Source organism: Colobus angolensis, unplaced genomic scaffold (genome assembly GCF_000951035.1).
Source record: "Colobus angolensis palliatus isolate OR3802 unplaced genomic scaffold, Cang.pa_1.0 Scaffold152, whole genome shotgun sequence".
NCBI classification, from domain to species: Eukaryota; Metazoa; Chordata; class Mammalia; order Primates; family Cercopithecidae; genus Colobus; species Colobus angolensis.
In genome coordinates this window covers 4,509,430-4,521,497 of record NW_012114622.1, presented here as the reverse complement: position 1 = coordinate 4,521,497, position 12,068 = coordinate 4,509,430, and the positions used below count along the sequence as shown (strand labels likewise).

The following is a 12,068-nucleotide window of genomic DNA, read 5'->3' as shown; positions in this document are numbered from 1 at the left end:
AGACAGCATTCATTTATCTTGTTTTCATTTAAATAAATATGGAAACTTTAGGGAGTTTATCCACCAAATATCTGAGGTATCAAAGCTCACCTACCTATCAAGCCCAGATGGGTGATAAATGCAACAGGTTCAAGAACTCAGGGATCACGTGTGGTTCCATCATAAGCAGGTATTGTTGAAGAAGGGATGGTTTTTTTGTTTACAAATCTTGCACTTGGTAGAGACTACTGAGTTGCAAAGAGAGCTTTGCTTTTACACCAAGTATGAAACTCCGACTATGGAAGATAATGATAGGTTTTTAGTGCTGAATATAAATTACTCCTATGTATCCAGAATCTAAATAACCAGGAAGCTCAACCAACTAGAAAAACAAAACAAAATAGCAGGTAAAAGACTTATGTTAAAAGCTAACTTCCAAGAGATGTCAGGATTGGCTTTCTATCCATTTGTATATCCATTTATTTTTCTAGACTAAATATATGTACTACTGGCAATTATTATTAATGTACCATGTGTTTCCACCTAATTTAATAATTAATCTTTTAAAAATAACTTTAGATTGTGTTAAGGTGGTTAAAGAAAATCAGTTGAGAGGGATATAATATAAAATCATGGAAATTATGATGAAATAAATATTCTTTTCAGTGTCATTGTTGAAATGATTTCTTATTCTTAGAAACTCCCAGCTATACAAGATGGGTTATGATCATAGCACAGCATTCTCCTTCTTAGCCCTTAATTGCCATTAAAGTCCAGTTATTGTTTTAAATAATTTGCTAGTTACCAAAATAACGTAAAGAGATAGGGCAAAGGGGCATGAATATACATTAAGGCAAATGAACAAATTTCAACTGTATTTATTAGTTTGTACAAAATATTCCAGAAATAAATAGAATAATGTTTAATTTACAAACATTAGTTGATCTTTGTAAATTTTGGCTCGCAAACTAATAATGCTGTAGTCTTTAGTGTCTTATTTCTTTTAGGATGAAGTTATTTAAAATTTAAATCTTAAAATAATTTTTTACATAAAATATTAATTTACCTTTAATATTCATTGTAAGTTGCAAAATAAAAATGGGCTAAAGTATTTCATACAATGATACTCATAAAAGACTAGAGAGTAATATTTGATGTATTCAAGTTTCAGCTGTACATCTAGCCTTTTAACCCTTATGCAGTGTTTAAGACCAGCTTGTGCATGTAGTTCCAAATTTGGAGTGACTTGTTCCCTGTCTAGAGTACAAGAACCTTAGAAAACTTCAAAACAGTTCAAATCCATGGAATTTTGATGGGCTATTTTCAAATTCCATCAAAGTAGGTCATTATTACTATTATTTTTTACAATCCATGTATTTATTTTTCTTATCCTTTCCTTTTTTTTCAGAGATGGAGTACTTAAAGTCAGTCTTATAAACTGAATCCTATCAAAATTAATGCACAAAATATATTATTGTACCTGTATGAATAATATCCTGTTCACTGTTTCTACAGAAACATACCATTTTAAATTCATTATAAATACATTCTAAGTGCTATTATCTTGTTGCTTAGGTAATCCTAAAAACTGAAAAGTAGTCAGCTAAATAAATAAATGGCACCTTGTGTAAAGCAAAACGTTTAAAGCATTTCTTTAACAGTCGTGGGACGTGAATCTGATCATTTTAACCCTCACGTTTGTTAGACACTGCTTATTTGAGCTGGAATTTGCTGGAATATCTATTATTTACTGTACCAGATCCAAATGACATATTGTCTAATTTTATTACTATGTTCATTACATTATTGGAAAAATACAATTTTGTCCTGATAGAATATGAAAAAGACTGTTTCTTTTCAACTAGGGCACATTTCGATTTGTTTTTGTTTTACTATTGATTTCCAAGAGTGCTAAATAATATCTTTTTGTTACAATGTGTACAGACATGCACAAATTTTCATAATTGTAGTTCCATTAAAGGCACTGGACTCCAAATAATTATCTAAAGTATTTTTGTTTTATATTACTTTAAAAGATTAATTGAATAAAGCATTGTGGTGGATCTGTGGCTCCATTAATCATACTGAAATTGATATGTTTAATTCTGGATTTAGTTTTTGAGAGAGGAGATAACTGTCAATCAAATATTGAACAGAGACCCTAATTTTTTTCTTTTAAATTCAGATAAATCTGGGAGGATACTGCAACTTTGTTCATACCCCTATCCGTGGAAGTAGATACTCATAAAGTACCATAAATAGAATTTTGCCTTTAATGGGAAGGCAAAGCTAATAAAGACACTGTTAAATAAATAAAATTGCCTTTGAAGCTTATTTGGCTACCTTGTGGGCTGTGAATATACATGAGTGTTTTCAAGTAGGTCCTTCCAAAGCCTGAGAGGTTTTGTTTTATATAATGTTTCTATTAGAAATACAAATTGTTCAAGAACACCCCTATCCACACTGAAGAAAAAAATGAAAATATTAAATAGAAGCAAATTCTCCAGGGGACTAGGAAAAGGCTGCCTGCAAGCATTGCATGAATCACTGTCTCCACCTAGTGCTAGCTTTTAAGAATTAGAATTCCTGAGAACGATGCTGTAAAGTTCTAATTTGTGTTGTGCACATGTGCTGTCATTATAGCTGGGCCAGCTAGTGCCATTACAGTTAAGGGTCTGTCAGCTCTTCATTTATGAAGCAGAATATTAAGAGGTCTATTGCTTTTACATAAAAGGTCATGCTGTGTCAGAACTCTGCAGTCGAATGGCCTTTGCTCTATGTTAATGTTATTAACAGTGTAAGTTGAACTTGATTGGCTCATTTTAAAGACACCCTGATGGGCTGAAGTTATATAGGCACTGCAACCAGATAATGAAAAACTGTAGAAGTAAACTAAGGTGTGATTTTATATCCATACAAGTATGTTTATATGTTATTATAAACATATAGTTGTTCTATTATATATTTATACTTGAAGATTAAATTCCATCCCCAACCCCAACTTCTTGGCTGAGAGATAATTTAGATTGAACTTAGACTCTTTTATGGCAAGATACCCTACCTGAGAGTATGATCAGATAGAGATTTAAATTGCTCCTCACCCATGTCTTTTGGTGCTTCAATTCAAGTTTCCTAGTAAACAGTAGCCTGAAGAAGTTTATATGCTAAGGTTTTTTAGGAAGTGCAATCCCAGGTCAGCAAAAGAAAAAGAAAAATGAAAGCAGGGAAAGGAAGGAGGGAAATAAAGTACCAGGTGGAGTGTGATGGGTTTGGCCATGGCTTCAAAATAAACTCACTTGGGACACCTTTCATCTGGGTTCGTAGGACCCATATATCTTGGGAAGGAAGGGAAAGGGATTTATTTATTGATTCCTCTTGTCCCTAGGTTCTAATTAGTCAAAGTTTTCCCCAAGAAGCATTGAGACCCCTCACTTCTGGGTTAAATTACTGATCCTCCGAGGGACTTTTAGGCAGTCACTGGGGAAGCCAGAGCCCACGCCCTGTGGAGTAATATTTTATCTGAGACCTGAAGTGATGGAATGACTGGTCAGCTCCAAGAAATGGAGCACTCCAGTAGTTCAGTGGGTATGAAGGAATACTCCATACCCATGAGCACTCTATGGTTCAGTGGGTATGAAGGAAGCTGTGCCAAAGCCTGGCCCTCTCTATGGGAGTGAATAAAAGAATCGGTGCTGGTAGAAGATGAAGTGACTACAGTGGTGGCTAGGATCTTCACTGAATGTGTGAACAGGGAGGAGAATGAGGCTGAGCGAATTTGGAGAGGCACATAAACCGGGCCCAGTACAGTCCATCTCTTAGGCCATTCAGATCCACTTGCACCTCTAACAATATCCCTTTCTTATAGAAGAATAAGATGCCCTCAATTCTGCCTCAAGGGGTTGGGGTTATAGTTAAGTACTTCAATGTGGTCATCCATTGCAGTCTCCTAAAATGACTCAAAAAGGGTTTGCAAATCAAGCCTCAACCTTCACTGCTGCAGTTGGTCCTAAGACTGATTGGTAGACATCAGCTTCCTCCTCTTCCATCAATTTTAGATTTCTCTTATTCTTAGCTAGTGCTTTGACTAGTGTGAGTTACTTTACCCAGGACTTTATCCTTGAGAAGTCTCAGCCCTTAATGTATTTGCCCATACTAGACTATGACTGATGCAGTTGCACCTTTCCTCTATTCACTGGGCATAGAAGCACTACCAAATGTTACCAAGGTCCCCTGGGTTTCAGACCTTTGCCTCCACTGTGTAGTGGCAAATTTCAGTCCTCATGGCAATCAAGATCAATTCTCCAATCACTCCCCAGGTCAGTGAAGACTTATTGCATCCACCGGCAGAAGTGTTACCACAGTGGAAATCCCAACAAAGCCTAAGGTACCCAAAAAAGCCTAAGGTTTTAGAAACAGAAATACAGATTCTGAAGTAGATTTTTGAAAGTGATGGCAAGAAGAGCCAGTCCTCCCTCTACCATTGGTTTCTAAACCCATATATTCTAGCTGTTAAGGACACACCACCCTATATTGCTAGGATCATTGCATATACTGATCTTTTAGGATAACACTCCAACCTTACCAGTGTTTCACCAAGCTGGAGACTTAGTTCAGACTTCAGGGCCATTCTTTCATTATCTGATGCCAACTGCTTTTGGGAGATAATGTGCAATGTAAGTAAGACAGGTGAATCCTATGGTTCACTATTGCACCTCCTTTGCCATAAAATGGCTCTCTTAATCTGAGACAATGTTGTGTGTGATATCAGGTCAATAGATAAACATTCTGATGGGGGCACTTTGGGTATCCTGTCCACTTGATTGTTGAAAACCTCTTCTGTGATAGATGCTCTCGGTAGGCATTTACATGAGAAATAAAGATTCACAAGTTTTATACCCTCCCCATAGATCCATCCACATACTTTTTCCTCAAAATTCCGTTTCCCTGATCTTCCAGTTTTGTTTTCTTGAGGCTTCTGATCAGCAGATGAAATCATTAATAATGTATCAATGTATATCCACAGCTCTGGTTACCTATACTTTCTACAAAGTCTATGATCAAGTATTCCACTCACAGCTCAACATAATAGGAAAATTTCTTACCACTGTCCTTCAGGGACACATCCAAGTGGGACTATAAATGTAATAGCAGTGCACTCTGAGCAGCACTAACACATCACACTGACCTGTTTGTGAACCAGGCTTGAGTTCTGCTATTAGTCAAATAGTCATAGAGAAACTCTCTTCAGGCCATAGGAGTAAGTTAAGGGAGAGGAATCAGTGCAAAAACCTGGATTTGCTTGAGCCTGATCCTAAATGTATCACTTCTATTGTACAATAAAGGATGTAGTTGCATCTGTCTTACCACATGTCATGAAGGATATTACCACACCCAGTTCATGATGGGTGGCTCAGTTTTCATCGTCACTTCACCATGCATGTCCCAGTTCTTAGGCTCAAAAACAGTGTTTCAATATACCAGGGATTGTTTTTCAAAAACGCAGTTATTTTCTGTTGCAAAGAGGATGATCTTGCTCAACAGTCTTAGGACCAACACTGCACCTCTCTTATTGGGCTTACCAGAGACTCAACACAGAATCCTTTAACACCTCAGATAGCTTTAGTACAATTGGGTCTGCCAGGTCAGAAGGAGGAAATATCCTTTGTCAGATGTTTCTATTAGTTCAGGTATGTTTTAAGAAAAACCTTTGGCTTCGGTAATGTGAAAACCCTGATGAGGCAGTTTCATTGGAGTTTCAGAGATGAAAATCTAATTGCAATTTGTTTAGGAGAGAAAGGGAAGAGAATAAAAAAGGAGGTGAGTCTTTTAAGGACTTTGCTGCAAAGGGACACACAGAAATAAGGCAATAACTAGTGGTGGATGTGAGTGTAGAGAGGGTTCTTTTTTTTTCTTGTCAGATTGTCAGACATTATGCAGAAGGAATGATGCAGAAGGGAAGGAAAATTAACAGCACCAAGCAAGAACAAAGTCCTAGATGCGAGAGGATAAGGATTCGAGGCACAATCACAAGTATTGGCCTTCAGTCAGAGCACAGACAGCTCCGCTATAGTGGAGGGCAGGAGGGCAGGCAGAGTGTATGGGTACAGAGGCAGGGAGCTGGGTAGATTTGCTGGTGGGAGGATGAGGAAAGTCTTCTGACCACTTCTATTTTCTCATTGAGATAAGAAAGGTTCCAACAGACATTGAGAAATGGGCAGTGGGAAGTGAGAGGTTTGATGAGAAAGAAGTCATGTGCCCCTCAGGGATTGGAGTCAATGGAATGGAGGAATGCAGTGAGATGGCCCAGTGGTGCTAGGGACCACTTGAGGTTTGTGGTTATAAATTTAAAAGAGTAGTTGTCAACACTACCCGACCTCATGCTCCCTCTGTATAAAAAATATATTTTAATGACTGCTTTATTATCCTAAAATAAAATTTATAGTTAAGATAACCTACCCACTAATGTAATTTTAAAGAAATGGTTGAGCAGTAATAATTATGGAAATAAAAGAAAAATAACTTTAAAGTAAAAGTAATATATATTATAATATAAATTCTCAGCACAGCTATTCTGGACAACATTACATTTGCAGATACTTGCTCCTATGCATAGAATGAACTGGATGCGTGAACTATAAATACCAAAGGATACAACTATGTTGTACTGGTGACGCAAATACCACAAATGATAATGCTATCAATGATGCGATTTTTCCACAATAGTGAGCAACATAAAAAAAAATCAGAGCTTCCCTCCTTGAGACATTGGAGGGAGCTGAATTTCTATAAAATTCAGTGTGTATGAAAAAAATACTATGGGCTGGGCATGGTGGTTCATGCCTATAATCCTTGCACTTTGGGAGGCCAAGGTGGGAGAATTACTTGAGGCCAAAACTTTGAGACCAGCATGGGCAACATAGCTAGACCCCATCTCAATTAAAAAAAAAAAAAATGGTGTCATTTTGTAAAATGTAGTTTGGTTTTAGACTCCAATTTTCCCCAACATGAATGTTCAGAGGGAAATTTGAAAATCTGTGAGACGCAGGACAGACTTTCCCATATTTTGAAGGATATTTGGTATTCTTGGTCTCCTGCCAGTTATCTGATCATTGTGACAACCAAAAAAGTCCTCAAATTCTTAAACACTCCCTAATATATCTGTACTGCTCCCCCAACCACATTGTGATCTGATCATTTGTAGCGATTTCATTCATGGTTATGTTTTTCTCCAACCACTGATCAACTCTTCAAGTATAGGCTGCGTAGGAAGAGAACTGGACTTAACCAGAGTTGGTTTATATATATTTTTAAGTGAATACAGAGAAGGAGAAGGGGCAATGGGTTGAGGGCAAGCACAAGACAGTGGCTATGAGACTGGACCATGAATCTTAACTGAGTACAAAGGTAAGAGCCTACCTGGCAGGGAGGTTATGGAATATGAAGAAGTGATCAATGCAGTGGCTTGGATCATCTGGAAGAGTTGAGGAATTATTGGAGTAGGGATACTTACATACATGAACTAGAGGAAAAGGAGGTGGTGGTGAAAGGGTGGTGTTGTTGAAAATAGGATTTTGAAAGTGGTGTAGTTATTTGTATTGACCAGTTTGAGGTTGTGTTCATGGGAAGGGTAGGCTGATATTTGAAAAGGGGTTAAAGTCATGGGAGGCCCTGAGAGGCCAGGGTGAATTGTCTACTTAAATAATGAAAAGATGTTGGCTAATTACAGGAGCAGAGGTAGAGAGAACATAAGTAAGCCAGAATAGTAAACTCTTCAATAAATGAGAAGAGAGGATACAGAACTGATATAAATGCAACCAGGAAGCGAAGTAGGTGTTATGGTCTATTGATGTGTGCTTCAAAGTGACTGGGGATCTTTGGAAGTGGACGGAGTAACAATAAACTAGATATGGCTATGAGAAATAAGAAAGCAAGCTTTTATATCTCCAGGCCCAGAAGATATTGATGTGTGAATGAGAAAACTACAGGAAAGGTTTTCAAAAGAAGCAGGTTCTTGGAGGTAGATCATGTATTCCAAAAGATAAAATAAAATTGGTATGACTTAAATATATGTGTTCCTATCACTTTCACCTGCAGTTGTAGGAGCTTACCGCCTTCTGAAGTTGTTTGCTAATATTCCAATAACTCAAATATGTTGTCTGAATTAATGAACTTTCCATTTCTCTTTAGACTTCAGTTTGGATTGCTGGGTATTTGTTGTCTTGTATGTAGCCAACACTCTACGAAACAAGATATATAAAAAGCATTGCTCAGATAATGACTGTGTGATTTCACAGAACAAGGAAAAGAAATACAAGGCCAAGTACTATGGACGGATCTGATGGGGCTGAGGGATCTCAGAAAATTTGCAGGCTCAGATGACCATTATGTGCACTGGAAAATTATGGGTGATGCACTGCTCCTGCATTCTCATTCATTAATCAGTGATGTATTGTATTAGTAAATGTCCACAATTTCATTTCTAGGACCAGTATTTCTTAGCTATTGTAATTATGCTATTGCCACGATGTTACATTTTATTGGCTAATACTGACCTAGGAATTTTGCATCTTTAATTATAAATACAATTGCTGTATCACATCTTAAATTACCACTAACTAACTTTATTATGAAGCTTATCTCCCCTCCACGAAATGAATTAACTAGTTTTCTGTATCTTTATGGTTTAAAGTATTTTTATATCACATGAAAAGATCTGTCCCACATTCTGCAAAGTTATATGAGCAGGAAATAATTTTTAGTATTTTCTATTTCAAATTTGTGAGGTTTTCTTCCAGAAATTCATTTATTCATTAGAATTATTGTATTTATTAATATATACATGCATAATATACTCTTGCTTTTCATTTTGTTAATGTTAAATATTTAGTTCAATTTTCCTGTTTGGTTTGTCTTACATTCTCATTCACCTAGATTTATTTGCAAGAGATTTGCTATTATAGTTTTTATTTCACAGACATATTTTGGGGGTTGTTTCTACTTTTTGCCTACTATTAATAGTGTGCTGTGAGCTTTCATGCACAAGTATTGTTTGAATACGTACTTTCAATTCTTTTGATTTTATACACCTAAGTATGGGATTGCTGGGTCATGTTGCATTCTAATATTTGACTTTCTGAGGAACTGCCAAACTGAAAAACACTTCTTTGGACCATTCTGCTGAGGGTCTACTTTCCAAGTTATTGATTTCTATTTGAACCTTTATAATAATTTCCATTCATCTATTTTCCTTAGGACAATTTTATATTTAAAAAATAATAATTTGAGTTGAATGCTTTATTAATTTCCCTTCTCTACTTAGCTTTTAATAAATTAGCACTTAATATTATAAATTTTTCTTTGAATATAATTCTACATGTATCCTGTAAGATTTCAAGTACATTATTTCATTGCTTACTAAATATCTATTGATCACATTTTTTTTTCCCCTTTATCTGGTACCATAGAGTGTTAGGGGAGAGAATGTGTGTTTACTTATAATTAATATATAATTAACATGATATATTACTTATGATAATTATACTTATATATAATGTAATTAATATAATTACCATATAATTAATATATGTGGTCACAATTATAAAATTGCATTTATATCTGATTTTATTTTCCCATTTGTCACAATATATGACTTATTCCATTTTTATTTTTAAATTATATTAAAGTTTACTTTGTGTATATGTGGCAAATATTACAAATATTCCATGAATTGTTGAGAAAGATATATTCTCCATTAGCATATTACAATGTATATAAATACTTACATTTATTAGTTATAGCAGTCAGATATTTTATGTTCTTATTTTTTGCTTTAAAAAATTTATCTGGTACTTTGTAATCTGTTGATCTTTTAATAATGTATCCGACAATAATTGTATGTCAGTTAACTTCTCTTTTACTATCTAAAGTTTTGCTTGATTTTTATGTTAATATTGTTATTTATGTCATTGTTATTATAAAAGGACTGTTATTCTACTTTACCTTCTGCCTCAAATACAGTTGTCTAGCAATAACATTGCCAATTTTGCCTTAATGCTTTCCTGATTTTAAAATTTATTATTTTTTAGTAAGTTACTCTCAATTGTGTTTCTTTACACAGCAAATTTTCAGATTTGGGTTTTTAATTCAAACTGAGTTTTTGCCTAGTATATAGTAAGTACTCAATGAATAAAATGAATATTTTAAAGTGATATTTAACCTTGCTACATTTCTTTTTGTATTTTTATCTTTTGTTTTAGGTGGGCCATAAAACATGAAGGAACCAGTAAGCCAGGGCAGTGGAAACATTCCAGAGTTGAAAATCCTCTGTGGAACAAGCTTACCTACATGTGGCCTGTCCTTCCCAGCGGCCAACTTAATGAGGTTGTGTTGCTTAGCTTAAGAGATGGTCATTGAGACTTACTTTAAGGCCCAGTGTGTGGTCAAGTTCCTGACAACTTCCATATAGCTTTTGAATTGCAGCTGTTAGGTGCAAGGTATCAAACTTGCTAATTCTGTTGTTCTATCAATTAATTAGAAAGATGTGTTTAAGTCTCCCATTATGGAGATGAACTTACCTATTTTTTCTTGTAATCTGTCAAATATTGCTTCATATATTTTGAGATTTAATTCTTAGGCACACACGTGTTCAAAATATTATATCTCCCTGGTGAATTGAAGCTATTATTATGTAGAAACTGTCACTAGCTCTAGTAGAAGTCTCATTTATTCAGTACTAATAGAAACATTCCAACTTTCTTTTGGTTATTATTTTCCTAGTATATCTTCCTTCCACCCTTTCCTTTCTGTGTTTATATGTCCTTCTGTTTTAGAGGAGGTCCCAGTAATCAGCATATAGTTCATTTAAAAATTTTATCTGGCAATTTTTGTCTGTAACGTATTTGGTCTTTTCCATGTGTTGCAATTACAAGTGTGCATTGTATTTGGATTATTATGTGCTTTCTATTTGTCCTGGCTTTTCTGGTTTTTCTCCTCACCCCATTCTTGTGTTCTTTTAGACCAATTTTTTTTCTCATTACATTTTCCCTGTCAACTAGTTTGGAAATTATACCCTCTATTTTCATTCTGTTTATTTCTGAACATTTTAGCTTGCACACCTAAATGATCAAAGTCTAAAGTTAACAAATATTTTAATTTGTTACTTTCTTCTCTCAAATAATCCAATCATATGATTTGTGACTTATATGCTATTATTGTAATATAGTGTAATTTTATGTTTTAATAATTTTCCATTAGATCACATTGTGTGTAGTCAATATATATTTAGAGTTATCCCCAATTTTTCATCTTTCTGGTTATAATTTCTTCTTACCTTCCAGTCCTTCCACCTGGGCTCCTTTATTTTAGCTGAATACAACCTTCTTTTAGTTACTGGCAGCAAGCTCTTCTCATTTTTACTTATCTGAAAATGTCTTTATTTTGCCCTCATTCATATAAGGTATTTTCACACAGCAAAGCAAATACATCATCACTGACTTCTTTCCATTGTTGTTATGGAGAGGTCAGCTATCACTCTAAATGTATTCCCGTATAGGTATCTATCTTTTTTCTCTGGTTGTTTTTAATATCTTCTCTTCTTTCTGGTATTCTACAGTTTCAGCACAATATATCAAGGAGCAGATTTCTTTTTATTTATCATCCTTCAGATTCTAAGATTCTTTGGGGTTCTTGAATCTGTGGATTGGCATCTTGCAGAATTTCTGGAAAATTATTACCTATCAACTCTTCAAATATTTTCCCTCTTATATTCTCCCACTCCCTTATTCTTTCTTTAAAAATTTATTTATAATTATTATGGATACATCATAGTTATACATAATTTGTGAGATATATGTGATATTTTGATACAGGCATATCACGTGGTGTGTAGTGATAAAATCAGCGTAATTAGAGTATCTATCACCTCAAGCATTTATCATTTCTTTGCTTTAGGAACATTCCATTTCTACTATTTTGGTTATTTAAAAATATACAATAGGTCTAACATTTAAGTCTCTAATCCATCTTGAATTAATCTTCGTATAAGGAGTAAGGAAAGGATCCAGTTTCAGCTTTCTACTTATGGCTAGCCA

At 34.9% G+C, this 12,068-nt stretch overlaps 1 protein-coding gene across 1 annotated transcript in view; it reads left to right on the top strand.

Annotated features, from left to right (window-relative positions):
• Positions 1-10,392, top strand: part of LOC105507765 — a 288,182-nt gene extending 277,790 nt beyond the window's left edge. The window contains exon 11 of the mRNA XM_011936412.1: positions 10,236-10,392. Coding sequence (XP_011791802.1) covers positions 10,236-10,392 — 157 coding nt within the window. The remainder of the gene's footprint in view (positions 1-10,235) is intronic.
• Positions 10,393-12,068: the final 1,676 nt, after the last annotated feature.